General features: G+C 45.5%; 1 protein-coding gene across 1 annotated transcript; it reads left to right on the top strand.

Moving 5' to 3' along the window:
* The first annotated feature begins 17064 nt into the window (after nt 1-17064).
* On the top strand, nt 17065-21788 carry LOC119398818 (uncharacterized). Its single transcript, XM_037665632.1, has 2 exons — nt 17065-17082; nt 21555-21788. The coding sequence occupies exons 1-2, from the start codon at nt 17065-17067 to the stop codon at nt 21786-21788; spliced, it is 252 nt and encodes an 83-aa protein (XP_037521560.1).
* The last annotated feature ends 392 nt before the right edge of the window (nt 21789-22180 follow it).

Raw genomic sequence — 22180 nt, 5'->3', positions numbered from 1 at the left:
TGTGGGAGAAAGGCTTCATCAGAAGACGTGCTTGCGCGAGCCTCTCAGTGCACGCTTTCTGCTGCTCACCGAACATCGCAGCCCCACGCCGAAGCAGAAATATTCGTCGCCGAAGTTCTGGCTGCACACGCGTGTTGTAGCCGATGGCTCTTTACAATTTCTAAGTTTCAATATCCAAGATTCACGCAGATGCTTCCCTTGAGGACACGTGTGAAGGCTGACACCGGGCTCCCTTGCGTACGTCCTGCACTGCGGCCCCCAGTACTGACTCATTCTATAAGGCGCGCGTTGCTGCTCCCGAAGCAGACGACGCACCACGGATCCTGCCGAGCACGTCACATCGACGGTGGCGCCAGCTTTTTCACGTGTGAGCCTCGCGCCCAATGTTCGGTAACAATTGGTAACAACCTAAGAAAATTTTGCACCATCTCCCACTAAAGGGAACCATGTGGGGATGACAAGCAGCGCATAGGTCGACTTAAGCTTCCGTTCATCACGGGCACCTTGCCCGATATTAAAGGGGTCATGAACCACTTTTCCAATTTATGATCTAATGACCTCAGTATCGGAGTTTACTGCCTCCCGAATCGATTGCCGAAAAAATTTCTCGAATCCGTCAAGAATCAGCGGAGTTACGGGGTTTGGCGCACGCTCCCAGCGCTTTCTCTCTTTTCTCGTGCCGACGAACGCACTGGAAGCTAGGCAGGGAGGGATGGCACGGGGGAACGAAGTTACGTCAGCGCGCATCATGAAACGCGATCGCTCTCCCGCTGTGATTCGCTTGCGCGAGTGCGGCTACCGTGAACTGAGGAGCGCGGCGCCGGCAAGTGGCGGCACCCCGCGGCAAGAAGCGCATCTGATCCGAACGCCGCTCTCGATTTACGTCGGCTATCGGCCAATAAGCATGGTATGTCTCTTGCGACGTTAACTGGCAGATCCGCGACGTCAACGTGCAGACGCCCCGCCCACCGACGAGAGTGAGAAGCGGCCTCTGTTTGAAAAGAGGGCGCCTGAGGAAACGGGAACTTCGCGCTCCACTTGTGGCCTTTACGCGGCGCGCACGACTGTATTATTTGGCAGAGCAGTTCATAGCCGTGTCAGCTTTCCGCAGGATGTGTTTTTTCAACAAGCCCAAGGGGTGCTTCATGACCCCTTTAACGCGTCCTTGCAAGTGGAGCATACCATGAATTCACTGTTTTCGTTGTTGCTGTTCGCCATCACGTGATTGCTGAGAGAGTCTAAGGAGGAGACGCAACAGCGTCTCATCAAGCCCCTTACACAGGTTCGAACGCGCTAGAGCGTGCCAGCACACATGGTTTTGTCTGCGTTACGCCAAGGTAGGACAGCGGGCCCCTAAAATGCTCTGCACGTATCATCATCAAGGCGGTCAAAAAACAAGAGGAAGAAGACTTCTTCTTGGCATCCAAAACATCCAAAACATGTACTGCAACTGAGAGTCAACAGGATTGCCTTTGAGTATTGCGTAGAGCCATCTAGTGGCCAACCAATAAGCTGTAATAACCGACATTGGTCAAGCAACACACAAGTCAAGGCATCAGACAAGCCGAGCTTTTCCGACGACGAAAAGTGGTTTTGGGTGTTTGGGCTAGTTGAACTTCGATTTTTTAAGGCGGTGCGGAGCGAAGCAGCACAACGAACAAAGAGTCGAGAAATAGTCGACAAAGACGAGCGCTTACTGCCAACTAAAAGTCTAGTGTTTCCTACAAACGTTTTGTCAGAAGACGAAAGAAAAATAGAAGCAACCGAACAAGGATTGCTAAACGCTATTTACAAGTATACCCCAGGAGTGTGCATAACTGAGGTGGTTGGTACATGATTAAGGCGAGAGCAAACAGCGCTAAACACGGGACGAAGAAGAACGACGGACACAAGCGCTGAACTGACAACCACTGGTTTATTGCTTGGATATGCAATATATACGGAAGCACTGCGCAGAAAAACAACAAAAACACAGTAACTGCGTGTTTAGCGCTGTTTGCTCTCGCCTTAAACAAGTATACCCCCACAGTTAGCGCCGGCGCCTACCATGAACTGCAGCTCTCTTATGCATAGGTATTCTTCGCGTGCCATGATAGCTGCTTCAAAAGTGATCAGGACGCCCGTGACTGCTGTCCGTGTGGGAGATCACCTTAGCTTGGTAGAACGCGGACGTGCATCCACGTGAACTACAAGACATGGTTAGAACCATCGCTTTCGTTTCTAACACTTCACATGCTTTTGCAGGCGAACCTTCAGACATCTGCAGGTTTGACACATGTAGCACCCGCCACAGTTCAAAGGGATTATATACAAGACGCCCCGCGCGCAATCCACAAATCCATCGCGGTGCTTCACGTCACGGTTCTTGTTTCTTTGTAGGAATGATTTCCTTGCGATATAGCCGGCGCGCTGGAACTGACGATGCCTCGTCGTCGTGCGCTGTGTTCCGGCTCAGCAGCGATCACAATGCACTGCACCTGTTCACGGATTGGGTTCACGCTACTAAAAGTAACAGCCGATGTAATTAATGGCAGAGGAGAATTTCTTCGGACGAAACTTGCTACACTTTACAGTCAGTGCCTCACAACGGAAACGGTTCCAGCGTACTAAAAAAACGCCAACGTTATACCAATACAAAAGAAGGGAGATATAAAAGACCTAAATAACCGTAGGCTCATCAGCTTAATTTCGGGGATATACAAAATATTTACAAAGGTAAATTCAAACAGGATAAGAAAGACACTCGACCTTGAACCGACCTAAAAAACAAGTCGTGTCCAGGAAAGGCTCCTCTGCAATGGATCACATTAATGTGATAAATCAGGTAATGGAGAAAGCTGCTCAATTTGAATAAGCCCCTTTATTCAGCCTCCATAGACTACGAACAGTCATTCGACTCAGTAGAGATAGCTGCACCTTAAAAGCACTGAATAAACAAGGAGCACCTAAATCATATACAGTACCCTAGCCGACACCTTCAAGGACTCCACAGCCACCTTATATCTCCACAAAAAAGCGATGAAATTACGATAAACGAGGGAGTGGGCCAAGGAGATACGATATCCCCAATGTTGTTCACTGCCTGCATGGAGGAAGTGTTTAAACAGCTAGACTGGGAAGAAACAGGAATCAAGGTTAATGGAGAATGGCTCAACAATCGACCACTTGCAGATGACATAGTGCTCTTCAGTAACAATAGCAAAGATTTGGAAAAATATAATGAGGAAATAAACCCAGAATGTTTTGCAGTAGGCCTCAAATAAATATTATGAAGACAAACATAATGCTTGGCGGGACAAAAAGAGTTTTAGGTCGAAAAGAATAGATTCGTGTGTTAGGACAACTACTAACAGGAGAGCCTAATCATGATGAAGAACGTCTCCGATGATTAAAATGGGCTGGAGCGCATTCGGCAGGTGCTCCCTAATTATGTCAGGAAATCTACCATGGTCATTAAAGCGAAAAATATACAATCACTGTGTACTGGCAGTTTCAACTTATGGTGCTAAAACATGGAGAATAACAAAAACAACTACATAAAAAGTTGAGGACCCCGCAGCGAGCAATGGAATGCAAAATGACAGGAATAACATTTAGAGATCGGATGAAGGCAGACCGGGTCAGGGAACAAACAGGGGTTGCAGATATCCTGGTTGATATAAAGCGAAGAAAATGGACCTGGGCTGGCCACGTAATGCGTAGAACAGACAACCGGTCGACAGTAAGAGCAACAGAATGGTTACCAAGAGATTGGAAATACAGTCGAGGAAGGCACAGAGTAAGATGGAATGACGAAATTGAGAAGTTCGCAGGCATCAAGTAGAATAAGCTCGTACGGAATAGAATAAAGTGGAGATCATTGGGAGATGCCAGTGGACTAAAACAGGCTTAGAATGATGATGACGCAAACGAACTGAATGCACAAAATTATTGTAGAAACGAAAACAGGCTTAGAATGATGATGACGCAAACGAACTGAATGCACAAAATTATTGTGGAAAGCGCTTGTTTATACCCGCCTTTTCATGAACTAATCATGGTGTCTGATCACTCAAGAACAAGCTTGAATATAGCCCTCCCGTCGTCGGTTCTCCGTCCCTATACGGCTTCATTCTCGTTTAAACTAGACTTTAAAAATACCACTGCGTTACGTGGTTATCGTACATACGCTTCACCTCTTCTTGTCCTCATCACCTTCTTCATCACTTTTTTTTTCCTTTTCCCTTTCTCCTGTGCAGAGCAGCAGGTCAGAGCGCACGAGCTCATGCCGACCTCTGTGCCTCGTAATAAACTCGCTCTCTCTCTCTCCACAATATTTTGCTAAGCACGCTTTGAACGATCATTATTCTTTCATGAATGACCAATAAATAGCAATACATAAAGCACTTGTCATGTTCACAAGCATTTCGTCCTGATCAACATCACTTCGCCTAACAGTCCAATTGGGACCTTACCCTAGCAAGCAGTAAAATTGTATGCAACTTTTTGTACAAAGAAATTAAAGGCGACACCTCCTTGAAAGACCATATGAAAAAGTTAAAACAGCTAAGCGAACTTACTATATCGCCATGCGAAACATTTTATTGGCTATGGAAGCATAAAATCATTAAAATGTAACTTGCGCCCTTCGTAAGACTGCTTCATTTAATACATGAGGTACAGCTGGGAGCAAATTTCGTTGCGACATTGCGACTGTCATTGTTATGTAACCGCGACAAACAGCCAAGAGCACAGAGCTATGTGGAATGTGCAACCAAGCGCGGAGGCAGCTTCGATCCCCTGTATTTCGCGCATAAACGCTGGCGGGCCCGCGTGTAATTGTTACGATTCACCGAAGGAGCTGAGAGCTCGTTCCGCGTGTGTGCGTTCCTACAGAGTCAGAGGCGGTCTTGTAAAAAAGCGCGGCAGTTGTTAAGAGCAGTTTTTGTTCTTGTTAGGATAGCAGTGGACTGGTTTAGTGGGATCTGTCAAGTGTAGCGGATGGCGTATATAAGGAACGCGGACCGCCAGCCTCAGCACTGAAGTAATCCTTTCAGCATCAAGAAAGTAAGAACTCGAAGAGCTCCAGACCACAATGAAGGCAGTGGTACGTATTGAGCTTACTAACGAAATAACTATGTTAAGCAAGATATGACTTCTCGGATTGTAGAATAGGAATTTGGAATTATCAGAACAGCTTGTACCATGTAATGCGGTAAGAGTTGTGGCAAATGTAATAATTCCCCAATGTAATACCTCCACTCTAATGCCCATGAACGCTGTGGGTACCACGATAAATAAAATCTAACTACACATCCTGAGACAGGGGTTATTTGAAAAAGGATCGGAAAGGCTTTCATCGTGCGACGTAAGAATGAGGCCCTTGGTGAAGATGACAATAAAACGTGCGAAGCATTAGGCCTGCCTTTCTAGCGTACTCCTCATGTGATATGATTTTATTACGCAAAAGAGAACATGAGAAGCCAGAATGACCCTCAAATATTTCCGTTTAGCATAGTTTAAAACAGATGTTGAAATTGCTTTGAATTAACAAGAGCACGTGTCTTGGACAAACTGGCGGAGGTTTCGATAAGTTTCGGAGGCTTGAAGTACGCATCGACGAACCGGAAAAGTTGTGTAGAGTGAATATCCGTATGACGCCTGAACTATTTGAATGTTGTGATCTTAAAGGCTGTCCATTGCTGAAACACAGGATCGTTTACCGAATGAATATTCGAGCGACTGTCAAAATATCTCTTCAATTACAATAATTTCATAAATATGTATTCGAACTCCCAATGTTGGTGATATATACAATTTAGCCGCATTCAAGGCAATTAGAGCTGTTTTTCGGTCACGTTTTGGTGGACTCCGTCAATTTCTGTTAGTTTTCTAGATCAAATGCAAGCAGTTAAATCTGAAAGTGCCGTCTAACGGGATTTTTCGCTGAAAAATTGTTTCAGAAAATGTCATCATTACAGAACATTTTGATTCCCTATTTCCAGCTGACTTCGCACGGGTTTTCATACACCTATTTGACAACAGATTTCACTTTCCTGCGTTCCTTAAAACAGATTGGCCTGCTGGTGCTAACAGCTCTATTTGCTGTGTCTACTGTGCACGCCGGCCACCATTACCACCATTATGGAGGCTACGGTGGCGGTGGTGGCGGTGGCGGCGGAGGCGGGGGAGGTGGCCATGGACACCATGTCATCGTGATTCACAAACACCACGGACACTACGGCGGTGGCGGAGGTGGTGGAGGTGGCGGTGGCGGCTACGGGGGCCACGGATGGTGGTAGCACGGCCAAGCAGGGCACCACCAACCCTTTCTGCCCACCACGCTTAAAGTATGACGCAAAAATGGCGAAATGGCTGGCTATAGAGATCACGAAAACTTGCGACTTATGTACCATTGTTTCAAGCTGTAAATAAATACGCCCACTTTACTCACTCTCTCGACCGCTATTTCTCAGTGCGTACCTGATAGTAGTCTTACACCGTAACCCTTCTTGTACCAAATCACTGCTGCAAACATGCAATACGTGGTGCCAAATTACAATTCCACCCAAGGATACATGTCCTAAGGCTATTGCGTGGCCGATTAGCGAGTTTAAAGTATATACCACTAGGTCTGTCATCTGGTTTGTTTTTCTTATATAACAATACAAGAACGCAGAGCAAACAAACACTTGTCCATTAGTAACGAACATGCCTCCAAAAAATATTAAAAGCAATTAGGTTTTCTTTAGGGATATACAATTGTTTTAGGCGCAATTAATCAATCCAATCTTTACTCAAAATCAAATATATGCATGGAACTACGTATACAGAAGGAGATGACTGAAAGCACATGACTGAAACGCATAGAAAAAAAGCTATACAGTAAGAAATTAAAAACAAAGCTGAGACAGCAGTGCGCTGTGGCAAAAAAAAAAGTTTTTTGCTAGCATTCAATGCAAGGTGCGCTGACAGGAATAAAAATATTTATGGTCACTTTAGCGTGCGCCAAGAGAATACAGGCAAAAGAATATGCTTTCACAAGATACTCATTAAAATACTTTGACATCCGCAGTTGACTGAATTGTTGATTGCATTTTTTTAACAATAAAACACTGCATTCCATCAAATACCATGCGGCGAATCAGCTATCAGCTAGTGCAAACAAGTCTAAACTACTGGTCGTTGGTGTGGCTAACGCCTGCCGCAAGCCCTAATTCTATTTTAATCCTAGAAAAACGTGAAACATGTGGAATCTAACCCTCCACTCTACTACAGAACATGACTGCATTACAAAAGCTGCAAAATTCCTTATCAAGCAGTTATACACACACAAACTATGTCTAGAGATACTACTTCAGTACACGATAGATACACCACTCTTCTTGAATAGACACAAAGTGAAACTAACACAGTGGAAACTACGCAGAAACTTAATGCACATGCTAAGACCACGCACGAACTACGAAACGAAGCTCAACGAATAACTTCCCAAATACAAGACATCCTAAACCAACAGGAAACCATGCTATATTTAGCGGACGATGGAACTTCATCTGAATTGTTGAAAAAATAACCAGAGAATCGCTTGCTGGAGAATGTGGTTGTTTTTTAGATTTGTAAAATCTTGAAATCATTGGCTTCCTGTATTGTTTTTAATAACTTGTTTACTATGGCTTTAGCATTGTTTAGTACTAATATTTCCTACATAATACCGTCTTATGTTATATTTCCGCTTCAACAACTTCATTTGCTGCTTCGACATCTCGGGCACAAACGTCTCTTAGTTAAGATGTTTTTCTTGGGTTTCTTTTAATTGTTAGCACGCATTTCTTATTATCTCCACCACTGTAACGACATTATGTATAATTTGTGGACTCTACTCGCAGATTTTTCGTGAAATCTATACAGAAAATACGCACTTTCATGTGCTCTCGTTTTTATGGTTGCTAGTGCGTTTCCTGTGGCTTCTTTCCTGCCAGGAGCGCACGACATAGTCAGGCAATTACACAGCATTAAGAAGTAGTAAGCCCGAGGCAATTTTTATCAATTCTTTCTTTGAGTAAACGAAACCAAATGAGACTTCACATTACCTGTTCTCTAAGGTGACAATCTGCACACGCTGGCAGTCCAATTTTATCAACGGTAAAAACGCACTAGAGACGACGACGACACAAAAAAGCACATAATAAACACTGGTACTCGATATGCACATCTTCGAAGCGTTGTTAATTGAGGAGAGACACGTCAAGTAATGCGCTCCCGAGTAGTAGGGTAACCTAAGTCTGTGCTCATGCATACACTACAACACTGCGCTTCAGCAACACAGGAGGCAGAGGTTCGTAGCTTTAGCCGTGAACACACGAGGACGGAGCTTCTTGCTGGCCTCTGTCTCGCTCCAACAAGGCGCGACAATCGCTCGTCGACATCGTTCTCTTTCTGCGGCGCTCATTGCAGCAGTTTCATTAGTCGGTGTCATCACACTCCAACCAGTAGGCGACGGAGAAACACCGTTGCTGCATGCGGAAGCTGCACTACTCTGACAACGAGCCGTCAGACGCTAACACGAAGCGAAATACAAATATCCCAACTGTGTCTAGAGTGACTCCTCGATGCTAGCGCGGCGAGCGTCCTTCGCTGTTATCGAGACACCCTCAATGAGTGCGTCTAGGTAGCTTGCATGACCGACACCGCCTCGCAAATCAAGGCCACCGTGCGAGACAGAGTGCGTAAGAGGTATAAGGCGCGTTTGTTGGGCCTCGTACGTGTGCTTCGGTGGCGCAGTGGTTAAAGCGCCCAGTGCCTATCGCAGCAGACCAGAGAGGGCTTGGGATCGATTCCCGTTGACGGGACTTTTCTTTTAATTTTCTTCTTTTTCATCCGTTGGTACGCGTTTTAACAGCGTCCGTGACGGAAATACGTCAGTGAAGCTTTGGTGGACCCTGGCATAAAACACTTTTTTAAAACACAGATATCTCTCTGGTGTGAGCTGCGTCCTCTCTCAAAGAGGTGCATGTAGAAAATAGAGCACTATTTTTATATATCACGCAGAAAATGCGGCCACACTTGTGGGACTAAATTCATTAGCGGTCGGATAAGCGTGATTCGGCTGTGTAGCCTTCGCTTCATTGCGGAAAAATTTGGGGAGGGGCGAAGCATGTAGGGAAGAGTGTTTCAGCTCTACTAACGTGAGAGCTGCAGAGGGACGAAGCACGCAGTGTGCGTCGGTGTTTCCCAGAGCAAAATCACTGCTAGTGGGCACTGAGAGACATAAGAAAGATAAGCCGCAGAGACCCGCCGTCCGCTTTTAGTTAACGTGCACGTTGCGAATCATTATTGTTCAACTACGCACAAGAGAAATCTCGCAGTGGCACTACACTGCAGGCCAAGATGGCCGGCGAGCGGTTGTGCAGAGCGAGCAGTCGGTTTTTTCAAGACACTCGCTAGCAGACGCTGCCTGCGTCGGCATTGTGTCTCGCGGAAGAGGGCGCGTTCTCATTCCTCGCGAGCTGGTAGTTCAGCGTTCATCGCGGAAGGAGCGTATCCATAGTCAACGCATGCCATTCCCTCTTTCTCAGCAAGCCGAGACCCTAAGGTGCTTCGCCCCTAAAACGCACATAGCGCACATACATAGCGCTGTGTGCGCTGTGTGTGTTTTCTGTCTGTCTCTGTGCTTTATCAGTCACCCGGAAACCAATAATTGTTTTACACACTGGCGCTGGGTCACCGAAGCGTTAAATCACGTTTGAAACCTCTGTTCACTTTAACGTTCCATTTTCTATAATTTACTTTATCATTTGCTTGACGGCCAAATCACATTTGATTCACTGGCACATCGTTACTCCATTATTTCACGTTATTTCACGTTAGATTCAGCCTTAATAATGCTATTTCTCGTGCAATTCACATTTATTTCACCCCAGTCCTGCTTTGGTTCCCCCAAATTCAGCATATTTAGCAATTGGTTCCCTCGTGTAGTAATTACACTGCATAAACCCCTCTCACACCTCTGTATGCCGTCTCCCCCAACTCTGATAGAATATTTCCGTACATAAACTAGGTGTTCCACTACCTCCGTGTAGGGCCTAACGGAATTCTGGTAGCAGTCGTGTTCACGCTGCCGGACGTCGGCATTTTTACTCACTAGTCATAACAGCTTTTACCCTTAATAATTGCAAAAAAAGGCGCACGCAACTCTCATAATGCTGTTATATCAGAAGAAACAATGCAGTTTGTATTCTGGTAGTAGTTCAGCCATATCTTTTCGTTGTTGTTGTTGTTGTTGTTGTTGTTGTTGTTGCTGTTGTCAAAGTTGTCGCGACGCGAGTACCGAGCAACATTCCTCTTTCTTGCGCAGCACTTCCTCTTCTCCTGCCGACCTCCGGTTCTGCTAAAAAATACACGAAAATTTTGACAAAAATATCCGGCAGATCCCAAACATTGTTTGAATCGATTTCATGCGAAGCACTCGGCGAGTAAGCAGCCTATGTCGGATTTTTCGCTTTGAGCTATGCTTTACGAGGTGGATCGACTTCTTAGCATAAATTCAGTTGTCTTGCGCATATCTTGGGCTTGCCAGGCATTTCAACTACACTGGCATGTGTAGGATAGCTCGTGGTTCGACGTAACGTCGGCACTCACGTTAGAGGAGAAATAACTTTCGTGCAAAGAACTGCGCGCTATGGTCCTATGACGTTGTTCTGATAAGTAGTGTTCATCGGCGTTTTCGAGCAATGCTTGATTATAGATTGGGTTGTGAATTTTCATCATATTGTTATACCTCTGTGTAATCGACACTGCAACCACAACGGCGTTGCCCCGATATGACGCTGGACAATGACAGTATTTATTTCTTTATTTATGAAGTACCCACAGCGCATTCATAGGCATTACAGTGGGGGCGGGGGGGGGATACATAGAGTACAAAATAGAAAAATACAGGTTACATGCGTAAACAGAGAAACAGCATCATAACTATACTAGTAGATCACAACATGGTTATACCTATACAATAACATCATGGAGCTCCTGGACAAACGCTCCGTTTGAACTTATCCGCGTAATATCTGATGGTAGTCGATTCCAGGCTGTAAGTGTACCTTTATTGAAACGTCCTGAGGAAAATGAATGAGGTGTGCCGAAGGATCCCCAATCGAGTTGGTGGCTCCGGCCATGACGGATCCGGGAGGTGGTGACTTTCCGCTACATCATGAGCCCTCTGGACAGCCTTCATTTGAAATGTGAAGTCCGTAATATGCAGTAGGTCATCTCATTTGGCCTTGTCTCGTAAGTTGGAGCCCGCGTATGACGGGCGCAGCTAGAGCATATGATCGAAAGAACAGCACTCATGCCCACACTGAGCACCACTGCGGGAAAGTGTAATCGATCCGATTGAGCGCCCCGCCACGGTGGTCTAGTGGTTATGGCGCTCGACTGCTGACCCGCAGGTCGCGGGATCGAATCCCGGCCGCGGCGGCTGCATTTTCGATGGGGGCGAAAATGTCCGAGGCCCGTGTACTTAGATTTAGGTCCACGTTAAAGAACCCCAGGTGGTCTAAATTTCCGGAGCCCTCCACTACGGCGTCTCTCATAATCATATCGTGGTTTTGGGACGTTAAACCCCAGATATTATTATTATTATCGATCCGATTGAGCGCTCTGGGGGTGAGGTATGTTCGTGTCTGTAAAAGCCTGTGCCGATAGAGTGCGCACAATCCGACGCACCATCGCCGCCTTAGGCCCGTCACCTGCAGCCCACCACTGCAAGCCTACACCTTTCGTGTTCAAGGAGCTAGCATCGTGCACGCACGCCTTCCTCCGCGACGACACTGTCCGCAGGCCTTTCCAGCCACCCTACAGCGGACCCAACCTGGTCGTCCATCGCGACAACAAAAACTTCACCCTGCGCCTCAACGGGAACGACGTCCGCGTCTCGATTGACCGGCTCAAGCCCGCATACATCGCTTCGAACGAACCGGGCAGCGCCACTCCATCCACAGGCATCTATCCACAGCCGCCGACGTCGCAGCCCGCTCCGGTCACGACACGCTCTGGACGTATGGTACGCCTCCCAGATTTATACAGACCCTGAGGGTTCTGCTCTCTGCGGGGGGGGGGGGGGGGGTGTTATGTGGCGACACAGTGCGCACAAACTGGCGCAGCCTCCTCTCGTCACTATCTAGCGCGGCGTCACACGGCTGCATGCTACACCACGTCTCAGATAAGTGACAGCGCCACCGCAGCGTCACCGGGGGCTCACGTCACTCACAGTGGCTATAAAACCAAGCTGCCAATCTCGGAAGTGATCATTCCTTCATTACCTGACGGAGCGCAGCGTTGTTATGCTCGCCCCGCTGCTGCTACTGTACTAATAAACAGTCGTTACGTTTTATGTTGGGATGCGTCCTTCTATCGACAAGGCATCCCACAAGCCTAAATCTGATATATTGGGCCCTGTTCAACATGGAGTTGAGGGGAGGCAATTTCCTCCTACTTAGTCTGTAGCAGGATGTGATTTCATTGTGTGGGGTTTATTTCCTAAGAAGTTTGAAGCACTGGCGTGGCGCAGGCGTAGAATACTTGACTGTCATGCTGAATGTCAAGTTCGATTCCGGCTCCAGCAGTGATTTTTGTAATTCTTTGCTTCCATCAGGTTATATCATCCATTGACAATGTCGCCGACGCCAGCACCGCATTTTCTACGACACGGACTCCTTCAAGCTGTCGCGTTAAGATTTCAAAATTCTGGGTTGTCATAGACTGTGAATCACTTGTGGCGCATACCCGCATGCCACCGTCCGCGTTATGCGTGTGTGTGCCCCACGTGACTGGTGGAAAGGGTTTCACCACATAAACGACGGGAAAGTGACCATATGTATGTCATCACTGGTGAATGGTGTTCTCGATATATTCCCGTCCTCCAACGTAAATTTTGGTGTATACAAAGCTAACGAGACGACCACGAATGTGCCAAGACGTAGATAGATAGATAGATAGATAGATAGATAGATAGATAGATAGATAGATAGATAGATAGATAGATAGATAGATAGATAGATAGATAGATAGATAGATAGATAGATAGATAGATAGATAGATAGATAGATAGATAGATAGATAGATAGATAGATAGATAGATAGATAGATAGATAGATAGATAGATAGATAGATAGATAGATAGATAGATAGATAGATAGATAGATAGATAGATAGATAGATACGCTCAAAGTGTCTTCGGTTGGCTAAGAAATGCTTCGCATTTACGAAACACCGGAGACGGCCATTTTCGGAGCACAGTCCATGTATAGACACAGTCAGGACAACTGTATATTGCAGCCTAACCCCCACAGTTGTTTATGCAAGGTCAACCTTTCGTGCTATGACGTGAAGCGTCCAGGATTTACATAGCGGCCAATGACATAGGCCATGACACCAATAAGATGACATGCTTGTCAGGTACTCCACAATTAACAATGCGAGTATGCGGGTATGAGGCACAGGTAGAAAGTAAAAAAATAAAGACAACGAAAAAACGAGAACATTCAAATAATTCGCAATTTTCCACGCAAGTACGAAGCACTCAATGCGATAGCAACCAGCTGGCATGCTACACAAGGTATGCTATCAAATAACTCTCTCACAATAACACCTGGCGTAACTCTACGAAACGCTGGCGTTGGGGAACACGGCCGCTCCAGCTAGCGAAGCGGTTTTCTGGTTGTGTGCCACTGGCCGTGAAGTGGTTAGAGCACAGCTCCTACAAGTACATGAGCCCTGTACTGATGCCTCTCGAGATAGCGCGCGAGAGCACGCCCTTTTTGATCAAAGTTCGCAGTTGCTGACCGAGCGTCATAGCTTAACCGCCGACATCCCTTCATGCTCCTTCGCTCCACGGAGCAGGCCGTCGCTTCATATCTGCTTGAGCAGCGACTGTCTGTAGCATCCGCAAGCTTTCGCTCGCCCATATAACGTACAGAACACACGATGCGCTGGGTGATGTTATCAGTTTGGACTTCATGCGTAACATGACGACGACGGCGACGGGAAAAATGCGCCTCGAGTCTCCGTATAATTGCCCTAGCAAATGATATATTTTTACGCCTGGTGCAATTCTATGCTTCTGCCACGCAATACTGGATAAGTTAAGGGGACTCCTCTCACATCATGCCATTCGGATAGCGTTTTTTCCCGAAATAGCTTCAAGCACTGACGAGGCTCTGTGGAAGAACATCTGTTTTGCACGCATGGTGTCCAAGGTTTGATTCCATCTAGAGCTGAAGATTGTTATTTATTTGAATGTGCCCCGAATTTTGCTAAAGTACACTACCGATTTCTCGCTCAGATACAACGACACCGACTGCGACGTCGACTCCAGAATTACTGTGAAACAGGCTCTTCAACGCTATCGCGTTAAAAGCGCTACAGGCGTCACCTGGTGGGAGGATTCCCGTTAACGTTGTAATACTGCGCGGCAGAAGGGTAGAATTGCATCAGGTGTCACACCATGTGAATTGCGCAATTAGTGGACAACTTAAAGGCCCACCCATTACAAAGCGCTCGGCCATAATTAGTCATCATCAGCAGCAACAGCATCAACGCGGTGTGCACTTTAACGTATTCTCTTACGGGCGCGTAGTGGGTAATTCCAAATATGATGGAATGGCCGTAGTGGTTGAGTGGAACTGCACTTCAATAGGCGTGCATGCTGGGACAGTTGTAAACAGCCACGATTAAGACGCACACTCGTTCATTTCCTCGTAGCACGGTTAAAGTTATCACTGAGAAGTGAAGACTGACAAGCGAATGAGATGATCATGCGAATGGTGCCCCATCACGCTGCCGCGTTGTACTCTTGAAGGCGATGCTCAACCGTCCAAAATAATAATAATTGCTGGGAGTTTACTTCCAAAATTAAGCGATATGATTATGAGACACGTTGTAGTAGAGGGCTTCGGTAATTTTGACCACCTGGGTTTGTTTAACGTGCACCTAAATTAAATCCGTGGGCCTCTAGCATTTCACCTCCATTAAAATGCGGCTACTCATTCCGGGATTCAATGCCGCGACCTTCTCGGTCAGCAGTCGAGAAGCACAACCACGAGACCACCGCCGCGGTTAACCATCCTCAAGATTATTCTATACATAATAACAAACTGTACTCATCTGATTTGTTCTTCTGAAAGTGAATATGTAGCTTTCAAATTGTGCCGTCCTTTAAATGCAATCCTTCCTAAAACGTAAGCATATAGCCGCGCAAGCAACATTGATTACACAACTGACCACGGCAATACATCTGCCTGCAAATGCTGAAAGAAAAAAGAGCCAGCATTATTGTTGTTCATTTTACTTGTGTACATGAGCTTCTAACCCAAGAACTATCTATTTTGTTGCACGTACTTTCAATGACAGAAACAATTCACATGAATAGAAAATGGGATTCTTAGTTCAATTTCTTATTCCAAGAGTTTACAGAGGCGTCAGTTCTTTGCGGGAAACATTCTTTGGCATACCGATAATCTTAACAGCAATGGGTGTTAATCTGACTATTGTTAACCTTAGCAGTGGTCGGGGTAACAGGAGTTGTTGTGCCTGATGAGACGTTAAGGAAGGCAGCCCGTTGATATTACGGCGTTTCAACTTCCGGCGAAATTTCTATACGTCAGCGCGTTACATTTCCCATATATACGTATGTGTGTGTACTTGCTTTTTCTTATCCTTATTTCTTTGGTTCAATTGAATATTGGTGGAATAACGCTACTGGCCTTTGGTTTGAAGCTCATGACTGAAGAAATTTATAGTAGTTTCTTCTTTTCATTTTCATTGTGTTTATTTTTTGGGCTCACAGTGGTAACACGCTGATAAGAGCGATGATAGCACCGCTTGGAAATAAATAATTGTAACAACGCATTCATTAGCTGCTTGGGGCACGTGTGATAAAACTGCTTCCGAAAATTTTTTTTCAGGTCGCAAGCTCTAAATAAACGCATGCTACGGCCCAACATAACATCTGCAAATTAGGTTTCTGATGTCTAAGGAAATGTCAACCTTTTTATTCAAATACTTCGCGTCCAGTACGTTTGAGTTATTCCGTTTGGATCGGAGCATATGCATACACGAACAAAACGTTTCGCCGCATTTTGGTGTCGACACCAAGAAACAATATGCACATGGAAACGAGGAGACAAGTAGCACGCTGGTTTCCAATTGGATTTGCTCGAGGGCCTTTAGAGATCTTGCAGTAGTAGACACTGCACTAGTTTTGAACGTCGTAATTTTTTTCAGTGCCGACCAAGAAAAGTAAAGCACAAGAAGAAGCCGGCAAAAATAATTTGTTTTTCTTGTATTTCGCCTTCACTGGAACGCAGTCACGGCCCACGCAGCAAAACACTCGGTCATTTCAATGTATCTTGTCTATTTTACACAGCGGTGGGGCTAGATCACAGTAGTCCTGAACAATAATTGTGAAATCTCCCATCAAATTTAAGTGGATGTTATGAAACTTGCGCTGTTTATTCATGAAAAAAGACAGAACAGATGCTTTAGCCTATTGCACAAGCAATAATGCTAGCAAAATGTGCGGCCACCATTACATTGATTATGTAAGGCATTGTTCGTCTTAACGGGTGATACGGAACAGCCTTGAAATTTCACCGCGATAGGCTGGCCGCCGTTGCAGTTCACAATGGCAGTAGTGTTACCCTGGCTTTCTTTCTTTCTTATTTTTTAAATTTTTTCCTCGCGCGCGCTGTGCTGGTGTCCAAGAGCGGACGCTGCAACCACACATTCCAAACTTCCGATCTGTGGCAACTAGTCGGCGATTCTACGTTCATTCGTACGCGCACTCGTACGCAAGGCTTGATTCCAAGGTCCGTTACGCACCGAAGAGCGTAACGCGACAGCTAAATGATGTGACGTAATGGCCGGCGCCTCTTTACAGTTCAGTAGTCGGACATGCGCTGGTTTAGTTATACGCTCTCGCTCTTTGGCGGTTCAATCGTATATAAGGATGGAAATCAAGCCGTACCTATCATTCAGCCAGTGACTTTGATTACAGCTGGATCTTGAAGACGCCGAACGGTACCTATCATGGACATGAAGATTAAGGTACGTATGGGTACACCTTTTGAGTTGAACTAAATTTTTTATGCCATTTATTCTGTACCAATAGCACGCATGCGAGGATGACCAGGCAAGAATGTCCCCAGTACATGCTTAAGTAAAACATGGCCACTCCATGAACCAGCTAGCTTCGTAAAGTTGAAAGGAAAAACCATGTACAAAATGCGTCGAGTGTAGAATACAACCCACGCTACACCACACCGTATATTACTAAACCACAAAGCAACCTTGGTCAAAATAATGAACGGGATAATCAGAGAACACTTCGCATGGCTTTGGGAAGAAAAAAAAGCACGTACCGGAAGGTAAAAGAAATGTGGCTTTTTCTAAGAAATAGAAATATTTTCCGGCGTTTCAGTTGTCCATCAATCTGTCAAAGTTAAATAAGTGTATTTGTTAAGACAATTATAACTACGCTGAAAACAATTCTGAGTTCTCGAACGATGATTCGTGCATTCTCCAATGCTTGCTCATAACTAAAGTTTGGGTCAATAATAATTCATCGTAATTTTTTTTTCTTTGCTTTCGTAGTAAAAGTAAATCAGCTACCAATTTGAATCATGTACGCATGGTAACTGGGCAATACAAAGGTCAAAAAAAGAAAGGAAGGCACTTACTTCGTCGTTGCTAGCGCTTATGTTCACGCGAATAAGCCATGAAACATAGGCAGTTCACTAAGGGAAGTTAGCGTAAAGCTGTGCAACGTGGCCACGCCGAGCACTCATATTTAATACATACGGCGCTCTATATCTTCCTTGGGGTTTTTTAAGCGCATTCACGCTTCGGGACTGCTGGAAATAACAAGCTAAAGCAAAGTCACCACTGTGAATCAAATGGGAATCACGAAATTAAGTGAGGGGCGGGGATGTTAACCGGGTGTACCGTAAGGCTCCAATAATTTAATGAGCCATCTTGTTAAAGTTCGCGTTTTTTTTTAGGGGCGAAGCTCCTTAAGGCGGCACCCGTTCGTCCCTCGTAGTCGTAGTCGTCGTGCGTAACCAGTCTTACGCTTTGACCTCCAAGGTGGTGCCGGTGGGAGATTTTTCCTGTGCGTTATTGAACAATAAAAAATTCGCAGCGTTAGCTAAAAGCCGACTTCTTCTGTCTCTCATTCCCATTAGCAGCCATTCTTTACCTCCAAGGTAGTGCCTGGTGAGATTTCTCCTGTGCGTGATTAAACAATACAAATTTTGTTCAAAACGCCGTTGATTGATAAAATAAACCAACGAAAGACGTCAGGTGTTTTGTAAAAGGAAAACGCAAGAACGCCAGATGTTTCTAAAGCAAAACAAAAAGACGCCAGCTGCTTAACGAAAGACGCCATATGTTTTCTAAAGCAATGGTTTTCTAAACAATGAAAATTCACAGCGTACATGTCAAATTAAAGTGAGCCGCAAGTCGTGATGACTCATCGAACCTTTAGTATAAACGCGCCCGATCTCACGTCGGTGATGATGTACTGGGCAGAATTCACGGAAGATTCACGGTTTACCGATGAACCTCCGCAGCTTCGCCCACTCATCATCATTCACTCGGTGGATATGCTGTGATTTTTTTTACATCGCTTCAATTTCGCGAATAGCACGCTTCCATATCTCTCTTTTTTCCTTTCACTAAAGAAACGTTGCTGTCTAGTCTGGCGAAGCCATTCTGGGTGCTTCTGGCATTTCCTACTTTAAGAGAGGTAAAGTTTGGATAAGCAATAACTTTAAATATTAAACATCAAACTAATGCTCAAGGTAGGCACAGCATCCTCTTTAGTGAAAAATTATATTCAGAAGTAATAATCTGCATCTGTACTTGAGGAGCATAAAACAGACATGAGTGCCTAATCAGGTTTCATTGTTTAGACAGTAAAAATTAGTGTTCTTTGTCGGGTATTTCAGCAGGAGAAGACATTTATCACTGGTTCTGTACGGATAGAAAATGTATGGTGCTACACCACCACTGCCTCTGTCGCGTAATCAGGTGTCATATAATATAAGACAGTCACCCCACTTAGGTAGCAAAGAATATGCTTGCTCAACATTTCATAATCTACAAAAGTGTCTTCTATTACAAAAATGAAAATTCCACCCCAATGACAAAAATCAAGCCTAATTTACACTGGACCACCTTGTGTCGTTACCTGGCAATAAAATTTAGTCCTGAATACATGTCACAGTTAGACATTTTTTTTAAGAGACAACACAGCTTGAGCAAATCGGGACACTCTATCATTATACTAGCGGTTGAACGCAGGCTGTCGGAACCTGCATCATAAGCTTTGCTAAAACGTTTTTACGTGGGGTGCCTAACTCCTCCGGTGAAGAGGACAGCAGCTTCCATTCGCGCTTGATGTTGTTGCTGTTTTCGATGGGCGACGAGCAACAGATTGTTCAAAAATGCGCGCGACACCGCGCTTTTGACAAATATAGGCCGCTTCGAGCCTCGAATTTAAAATGCACCATGCGTCGTCCTTGTAGTCCATGAGGTCCTGCTCTCGCGCGGCGTGCTCTTGGCGCCAGTGGATGTGTCCTTCTTCATTGCCGCAGTTCAACGGGGTTAGCACAGTAAAGTTATTCGGTTGTATCCAAACATACGGCCTTCTTCAGCTAAAATATACTGCCGGGTTGACTTACCAACTATCGAAAAGAAAAGACCGGGATAGAGGCAGCAGTGCGAGCGAAGGCATGGGTAAGAACCAGGCGAGCATTTGGCTAACTGCATATTGAAGGTCAGCAAAAAGGATGGCAATGGAAAACTATGGAGGGGAGCCTAATTATTGACGTACGTGCCTGGAAGTGGCGCCCACAAGTCGGCATTCGTGTGCCTTGGTGTTTTCCTTGGCTTAACTTAGTGTTTCGACGCAGTGCCGAAGCGCCTCTCAGACGCCACGCAGAAAGAGGCGCGTGGTTCAGATGTGCTCCGCCAGGTGTCGCAACAATACCAGCCGTCCACGATCATTTAGGGAACTCCATCAATTTTCATTTATTATTCCGACGGCTGCTTGGCTCTTATTTTAAGGTAAGCTGCGCTTAAATGTCATATGTATCCAACATAACTCTTATCTAGAGCCAGCACGCCCGATTTCTGTTTTTTTCGAGAGTGTTTTGTGAACATTCTTAATAAGCACAAATAAGTGATTGACGGGATATTCTTCGAAGAGGGAAAGGAGTGTTACAGTGCTAGTGTCACTAAAATTGAGAAGTAGCGGAAAAAAAGAATACGCGGGAGGATGCATGCAGGTTGCTGCACTGCTGGAACTGCAATAGGATTGGACAGGTGCCGGAGTTCAATGGACCTTTTTACTTAAAAAACAACAACAGCGCAGTGCATTTTATCGGTGGCGAAGTTTAGCGGGAGGGCGCACCCACCAGCAACCTTCCATAAGAATCTGATGGCACGGAGTATAATTGATTTTTATTAACTTTTTTGCCAATCCTTAGGGATCGGTTGGGAAGCGCTAGTGCGTGTTCTGTTAAACCTTCGAAATATTCGGCTGCTACTTTTCATGTTTTCGTGGTATTTTTGTCTGCTAAGGCCACACATTTGCATTTGACATTGCCTTATTGCAGGCATGTTTATGTAGAGGCACGCACATTCCACCCTCACTGCACCTTTCTCCATTTTCGATTTCTTGCTTTACTTTTCATATCCTAATACACTTCTCTGAGTATAGCCTAGCAATCTGGACTTGCGCCTGATAATCTTCGGTGCCTTCTCTCCACCTCCGGCCCCTTCGCAGTTGTCATCCTTGTTCAAATAGCGTGATTTCACTGATGGTATTGCCTGCTAAGCAATACCATACTTGATGAAATATATGAAAGAAGTTCCCCTTTCTAATGCAGTGCGCATGTGAAAAGATTTTAAGTATAGCAAATGTTGCGAGCATGCCTTCAGAGCTGCCTCCGCTTTCTGAAAACGGTTATCGCCGTTAAACATCCTCCATCATCTCCGCACATTGTTATTTTATTAGTACTTGGAGTACATATAGGCAGATCGCAAAGGTTGTATAGAGTCGATGTCTTTATGACGCCTTAACTCTCTAAATGCTGTGGCTTCGTAAAGGTTCGTCATTAGTGAAACGCGGTGTGGTTTAACTAATGAGTCTCCTGTATTCTCTCCACATACATCTGTAACAAAGTGCGTCTTCAACTGCAATAATCTCATGAACTCACGTTTGAGATCACAATGTTCGTTGCATAAACAAGCTGTGCATATTATCGCCAATTAGAGGTGATGTTTTGTCGCGTTTTGGAGGATTCCGTCAATTTTCATTTAGCTTTTGGTTCGTAGAAAAAATTCAAGCAGTTGAAATCTGTATTTGCTTTCTAACGTAACGGTTTCCTGAAAAAAATCCAGAAAAATGCCATAATCAGAGAAGGTGCTTCTCCACTAATACCAGCTGACTTAGCATGGTCTTACGCGAAGATGTTTGGAAGCTGGTTGCACTCTGCTGTGTCCTCTCAAAACAGGTTTGTCTGCTGGTGCTAACAGCTGTATTGGCTGCGTCTACTGTGGACGCCGGCCACCATTACCACCATGGCTACGGAGGCGGTGGTGGTGGCGGCGGTGGAGGTGGCGGAGGTGGACACGGACACGGCCATTACTACGTGATTCATAAACACCACGGAGGCTACGGCGGCGGCGGAGGTGGTGGTGGCGGTGGTGGAGGTGGCGGCGGCTACGGCGGCCACGGCTGGTGGTAGCATGGTCGAGCAGAGTACGCGGCCCTTTGTGCCCTCAACGCTTCAATTATGACACAAAAAACGGTCAGATGGCTGGCTAAAGGGACAAAGAAAACTTGCTACTCATGTATCCTTGTTTGAAGCTGTAAATAAAGAAGCGTACTTGACCCAGTACCCGTGAATTTATTCATGCGTAACAGTTGTGGTGCCCCGTATTGAAGGACAGCAAAATTAATCGGAACAAAAAAATCCGGAGGTGATCCTCTTCCTTGGCTATGGTGTCTGTCTGCAGTACTCACACGTCGGTGTTCATGTGTTACCTAAGCAGATCTCTGAGGTCACGTAGACAGATCCTCGTAGATGAGATCTGCTCCACCAAATGCCGCAACGATACCAGCTGCCCGCAAGTTTTC

Source organism: Rhipicephalus sanguineus, chromosome 7 (assembly GCF_013339695.2).
Source record: "Rhipicephalus sanguineus isolate Rsan-2018 chromosome 7, BIME_Rsan_1.4, whole genome shotgun sequence".
Classification (NCBI taxonomy): Eukaryota; Metazoa; Arthropoda; class Arachnida; order Ixodida; family Ixodidae; genus Rhipicephalus; species Rhipicephalus sanguineus.
This window is presented reverse-complemented; position numbering and strand designations above follow the sequence as displayed.